This window comes from Synchiropus splendidus, chromosome 14, assembly GCF_027744825.2.
Source record: "Synchiropus splendidus isolate RoL2022-P1 chromosome 14, RoL_Sspl_1.0, whole genome shotgun sequence".
NCBI lineage: Eukaryota > Metazoa > Chordata > Actinopteri > Syngnathiformes > Callionymidae > Synchiropus > Synchiropus splendidus.
Window position 1 is genome coordinate 15,790,526 of NC_071347.1, and position 6,556 is coordinate 15,797,081.

The following is a 6,556-nucleotide window of genomic DNA, read 5'->3' on the forward strand; positions in this document are numbered from 1 at the left end:
GGGAAAAATGGCTAGAGGTGGATGCCGCAGATTGTGTGTCACTGTTCACTGGTAAGAATCAACAAAGGATGTAATAGTTTGCCTGAGTGTTTGACTGCTTTATTGTCTGACCTGGTAATGGAGCCTAGATAGTATTGGAGGAGATGAAATAAGGTCTATCAGCGTGGCAGCATCATTGATCTCGCCGGTGGCCTATCATAAGAACACTTGGCTGCTGAATTATGACTCCCATTGAGCATTTTTGTGTTAGCAATAATTCTTCATGATCTTTATTCAATAGGACATTCTTTGTTTTCTTTTTCCTCTTTTCACTCAATATCAGTGCAATATGAAATATGATTTCTTGTTCACGCTTTTGCCCCCCCACCCCCCTCCCTCGCCTGCATTTAAAATGCCAGTCCAAGACTCCCTGAGCTGCTTTTCTCTCTCTCCATAGCCTACAAAATGTCTGATATAAATGATTGACAGTCCTGCAGGAGCACAGTCAGCCATTTAGTAGTCGCTCTGTGTCATAAACATGAAAGTCAAAAAGGCTCAGTGTGCATTAGATTTGATGAGCGTGATTCATGGCAGGCAAATTATGGTCTGCATGTGTTTTACAAAGAATTCTTACTTAAATGACTGCTTTAGGTCTCCATTTGTTAAGTGGATTGTGAGTAAGGCTTTCTGAATATATATATATATATATATATATATATATATATATATATATATATATATATTTTTTTTTTTTTTTTTTTTAAAGTGGAGTGGAAGAAGGAAAAAACTTTGCCCTCTGATCAGTGAAATCTTAAAGATGTTAGCTACAAGGATTTAAAAATCTAAAACCCAGACGGCACTTTGCTTTGCTCTTCTTCTTTCGGCGTGTCCCATCAGGGGTTACCGCAATACGTGACCACCTCAACCTTCTTCCTCTGTCTCTTTACCTCACACTCCATCTACCCTCTTATCGATGGGTCATCCATCTCAACTATGTTTTTCTGCAAACTGTTTTACACAGTCGCCTTTTGTTGGTGACCAGGACAAATGTACTGTACTTGGAGTGGTTTTTACTGATATGACTAGACAGAAAACTGTAAGCAGGAGACCTCCATTTGATGTCTTCCTCTTCTGGGTTCCCCCATCTGGGGTTGCCACCGCAACAGCCTCCTCCGCCTTAACCTATCTTGATCATCCTCCTGAGCCCCCCTGTAGTCTGAAGGTCCTGCATTGACTCGATTTTAAGCAGAATATTTTCATCCCTAACTCAGAATTTAACTGTACCTGTTATTCATTTCTTTGTCGGTCATAGGTCCCAACATGGACGAGAGCATGGAGACAGATGGACCCAGATCATCCATGCCACCTGAGCTTCAACATCCTCACTCCAAGTTCTCTCAGTGGAAGTTCAAGCTTTTTAGGGTTAGGTCAATGGAGAAGGCGCCGTTGCCCAGCGAAGCGCAGCTTGGGGCCGCAAAGTTGTCGGCGGTCATGCCTCCTGCCGCTCCAATTACAGACTCAGACAACAGTGCGGGACCATGCAGTGCTACAAAACTGAGTCTTGGGGGCAAAAGCAAGGAGAATGATGGTCCGGGACAGAGGGTGGATATGAAGCTGCAGGAAATGGAGACCCACATGAGCCATCTCAGGTGAGGAGCGGCTTCTTCACATCTCAACTGTCTCAGCTTTCTTGAGCATTGCATTCAATAGTGTTCTTTATTTTTGCCAGGGGTCTGTGCCGCCTTTGTGGGAAAAGCTTGACAAAAATAAAAGGTCTACCTCACAACGTTCACGCCGACCTGGACGTGCCATGCAAAATGGCGCTTCGTAGAATGGGCTGCAAGTTCACGAGCTGGCCCCAGATCATTCTTAAAGTCTTCAAAGTAGATGTGAGAAAGGACACAGAGTCTGTCCATCCTCCATTCTTCTGCAGCTGCTGTCGCATGGTGGTGATCCGAGGCGGGGGATTTTGCAGCTTTACCAAAACCAGAGTCCCTACCTGGAGACCCCACAATCCCCACTGCCTGCTTTGCTTTCCCAAGAAACAAGAGTTTCAGAAGGCAAGGACAAAGAAGAGACGGGCCGTGACGAAACTGAATCCTCTGCCTAAAAAGGTGAAGCTGGATATCAGCAGCAATGTCATCAAGAGCCACGGAATCCTGGTCCCTTTTGGGCATCGTCACAGTCCTGTTCTCAGTGCCTGGAAGAGTGCCCGGATCCAAAGAGAGCACTGGGCAAGAAGCGTCACCCAGTGCCAAGATGACCACCTGGGAAAGGAGCTCCTCGCAGAGAAACTTCCTAATGACTTTCTAGCTTCCCTCACCTGCCTAGTTTGTGACCACCTGCTCTCTGACCCAGTTCAGTCTCCCTGTGGGCACCTTTTCTGCCGCAGCTGTTTTAAAAAATACAGCAAAGTTGTGGGAGATAACTGCCCCGCCTGCAACCAGGCCTGCGACCCAGATGACCTCACCCTTCCGGCTAAAAGCTTCCTCTTAGCGCTAAATTCTCTCCCCCTGCTGTGTCCTAAAGGTGACTGTGGCCGCCAAGTTCGGCTCGATTCATTTAAAGCCCATTGGCAGAACCACGAGGACCTAAAAAATGAAGCCAACGAAATGCCTTCGGTGAACAACAAGTACCTGCTGGTCAATAAAGGTGGGAGACCTCGGCAGCATCTGCTATCGCTCACTCGTCGCGCCCAGAAGCATCGACTGAAAGATCTGAAGAACCAGGTGAAGTCCTTCGCAGAGAAAGAAGAGGGCGGCGACCTGAGGTCCGTGTGTCTGACGCTCTTCCTGCTCTCGCTGAGATCCTGGAATGAACATCGGCTGGCAGATGAGATTGAGGCCATGATGCAAGGTAAAAAGTGGAAAATGGCTTTCATTCGTCCTAAAAGTGAGCATCACTCTTGAACTTCACCAACTAAATGAGTCGGATCATGATAATTAAAAACGCATCAAATTATTTTCTACTTCCTTCTCTGAAGTGAACCTCATTAATAATGAAAAATAAAGCTCCTAATGTGGTTTAGTTTGTCACTGAACCACTGCGAGGAAGTTGTCGTCCATCAGCTCCACGGTTACGGTTTAATAAGCATCATTCTCGTTGTATCCGACTCTCAAGCCTCCCTAGAGAAATATTCAGACGATAAAAAAAATAAAAAAAAGTCCTGTGCTGACAGTTCTGCTGCATATCCCAATTCTTATGGAAGATTTAGGGCTTCTCCAAGAGGAATGTTCGAAGCTGAAGGGCTTCACAAGGGCTCGCAGAGAGAGAGAGCTCTGAGGAGGTAATCTCAAATGTATTTGGCAAGATATATATATATATAGTGCCATGACCCTGTTACTCTGAATATTGTGTGCTGATATATATATATATATATATATATATATATATATATATATATATATATATATATATATATATATATATATATATATAGGGATATCAGCACACAATATTCAGAGAAACAGGGTCATACAATAAAATAAAATAAATCCCAAAACAGAAGTGAAATCCTTAGTAGTTTTGACCCTGTTCATGTTAAGTTGACATTCATGGAAGAAATAAAATACATATTCCCTTAAGCTACCAATATATACCAGTGAAAATGTGTCATGTCTGTGGACTTGCATCCAACCCCCCTGAAAAAGTATTATTATTCTTTTAGTGAAAAAAAAGGAAAGGAAGGAAAAGCAAAAAATATGAAAAGCTACAAAAGGTCTTGAGGTGAAATTATTAACTTTGTGTAAACGCTCAAAAACAGAATACCACTCTATTAAACAAATAGCTTTAAGCGTCACGTAAAAGTACTGTATGTCATCCTGCTGCACTTGCCTCCTTCGTTCTTATACTTCCTTTAATTCACAACAACAACTCTTGTGAAGGGGCTGTTTGAATCAAAACAACATCAGCAGCCCTTGTATCTGCAAATTACACCGACAGTGCCATCATCCTCTCATGGGAATAGAAGCCAGCTGGTGTCTGTTTTCATCTGCAGCCAATACATCACTTTCAGCAACTTTACCGAATCACCTTCTGTCCTCTCATAACATACGGAAATTAGGAATTATGGGACTTCGTAATCATGGGGTTGTGGGTTTTTGACAATGTTAGAGCCGCATTTGGATTTTAGATTTGCAATTTGCCTTCGCAAATGAATTCAAACATGCGACAGAGTAAGAGGCAATCTTTCTCTCTCTTCTTTCTTTTGACTTAGAGTAGACTGCCTTATAGTAAGTACAGTATATATAGTGAACAGGGTGACATATTTTATTACTGCACTCTAAAACAAACAATTAGTACATTACCCTTGCTCATTTGTTCAAGTATATTTACTGCACTTTGTTTTCCTGTCGACAGGCAAAGGATTTGGGTTGCATCCCGCGGTGTGTTTGGCCATTCGGGTCAACACGTTCTTGAGCTGCAGCCAGTATCACAAAATGTATCGCACCGTCAAAGCCACCACTGGCCGCCAGATCTTTCAGCCCCTGCACACCCTCAGAGCAGCCGAGAAGGAGCTTATCCCGGGATTCCACCAGTTTGAATGGCAGCCGTCGCTTAAAAACGTCTCCGCGGAGTGCAGCGTCGGCATCATTAATGGACTCTCAGGATGGACTTCCTCCGTGGATGAATCTCCAGCTGACACCATCACTCGGCGTTTTCGCTATGATGTTGCCCTGGTGTCAGCGCTAAAGGATATGGAGGACGAGATCTTAGAGGGGCTGAGGGAGAGTGGAATTGAAGACAGTGCTTGCTCGGCCGGCTTCAGTGTTCTGATAAAAGAATCTTGTGACGGCATGGGAGATGTGAGCGAAAAGCACGGTGGCGGACCAGCCGTGCCCGAGAAGGCCGTGCGTTTCTCCTTCACTGTGATGTGCATTTCTGTGTTGAAAGACAATGACGAGAAAGAGGTGGCCATTTTCACAGAACCCAGGCCCAACTCAGAACTGTCCTGCAAGCCCCTTTGTTTGATGTTTGTCGATGAATCGGACCATGAGACGCTCACCGCCGTGCTGGGGCCAATCGTTGCTGAGCGTAACGCAATGAAGGAAAGCCGGCTCATCCTATCCATCGGAGGCCTTCAGCGCTCCTTCCGCTTCCACTTCAGAGGAACAGGATATGATGAGAAAATGGTGAGAGAGATGGAAGGCCTGGAATCCTCCGGCTCCGCCTATATTTGCACTCTGTGCGACTCCAGTCGTGCGGAAGCCTCTAAAAACATGGTTCTACACTCCATCACCCGAAGCCACAGCGAGAACCTGGAGCGTTATGAAATATGGAGAACCAATCCGTTTTCTGAGTCGGTGGAGGAGCTCCGAGACAGAGTCAAGGGGGTGTCTGCTAAACCCTTCATGGAGACTCAGTCCACACTGGATGCCTTGCACTGTGACATTGGCAATGCCACAGAGTTCTACAAAATATTCCAGGATGAAATCGGAGAGGTTTTTAAAGTGGACAATCCCAGCCGGGAGGAACGGCGCAGCTGGAGGGCGGCACTGGACAAAGAGTTGAGGAGGAAGATGAAGCTGAAACCTGTGATGAGAATGAACGGGAACTACGCCCGAAGGCTAATGACTCTGGAGACAGTGGAGGTTGTGTGCAACCTGGTGCCCTCAGAAGAGCGGAGGGAGGCCCTGAGGGAGCTCATGCGGCTGTATCTCCAGATGAAGCCAGTGTGGCGGGCAACCTGCCCAGCCAAAGAATGCCCGGACCAGCTGTGCCGCTACAGCTTCAACTCACAGCGCTTTGCTGACCTCCTCGCCACCACCTTCAAATATAGGTACAACGGCAAGATCACCAATTACCTCCACAAAACCCTGGCTCACGTCCCCGAGATTATCGAGAGAGACGGCTCCATCGGAGCCTGGGCGAGCGAGGGGAACGAGTCGGCAAACAAATTGTTCCGACGTTTCCGGAAGATGAACGCGCGACAGTCCAAAGCGTTTGAACTAGAGGACGTGCTGAAACATCACTGGCTGTACACGTCAAAGTACCTTCAGAGGTTCATGGAGGCCCACAAGGACTCGGCCAAAACTCTGACAACAGCGTTTGAGCAAGTTGAAGTACAGGAGAGCGAAGATGTGTCTATGGAGGTTACAGACATGTGACTTGATGGACCTGACTGTTTATTTCATGCTTCTGAAGTTCAACGTACCTCGACTTTGGTCATGTGTCTGAAAGGCTCATTAAAATGAACGATGCTGAAACAGAATGAATTGATTCTCTTCTTTAAAAATGGGCTGGTGTCGCTTTTAAAACAAGATTCAGCTTGATATTTTAGCACCGTCCTCTAACACATCCATCAAAAAAAAGCTAACAGTTTGATTTGATTTTACATCAGTTTCCAGTGGCGTCTCATTCCACTCGCTTTAAAGTCAGCGGCGGATGGGACCGCTGCAAAGAGTAACACAGTTTTCCCCGAGTCGCAGTGAGAAAGTTCTTTTTTAATCCCAGACATCTGTGAAATATGGGGCAGTTTATTGTATTGCTGGAATGTGACACATTTATGGATTTATATAGCGCCGATATTTATGGAAACAGATGAAAGCACTGTAAGTCACGGAGGGAAATTGTGTTA

At 45.6% G+C, this 6,556-nt stretch overlaps 1 protein-coding gene across 1 annotated transcript; it reads left to right on the top strand.

Annotated features, from left to right (window-relative positions):
• The first annotated feature begins 1,299 nt into the window (after window positions 1–1,299).
• rag1 (recombination activating 1) lies at window positions 1,300–6,086 on the top strand. The gene is made up of 3 exons (XM_053886817.1): window positions 1,300–1,628; window positions 1,709–2,835; window positions 4,339–6,086. Exons 1-3 carry the CDS (start codon window positions 1,300–1,302, stop codon window positions 6,084–6,086), a joined length of 3,204 nt encoding a protein of 1,067 aa, XP_053742792.1.
• The last annotated feature ends 470 nt before the right edge of the window (window positions 6,087–6,556 follow it).

What these genes read in the sequence shown, in the direction of transcription:
- rag1 (XM_053886817.1), top strand. Translation starts at nt 1,300, where the DNA reads ATGGACGAGAGCATGGAGACAGATGGACCCAGATCATCCATGCCACCT. An exon ending in ACCCACATGAGCCATCTCAG is followed by an intron (nt 1,629 to 1,708) that starts GTGAGGAGCGGC and finishes TATTTTTGCCAG; the next exon opens with GGGTCTGTGCCGCCTTTGTG. An exon ending in GATTGAGGCCATGATGCAAG is followed by an intron (nt 2,836 to 4,338) that starts GTAAAAAGTGGA and finishes TCCTGTCGACAG; the next exon opens with GCAAAGGATTTGGGTTGCAT.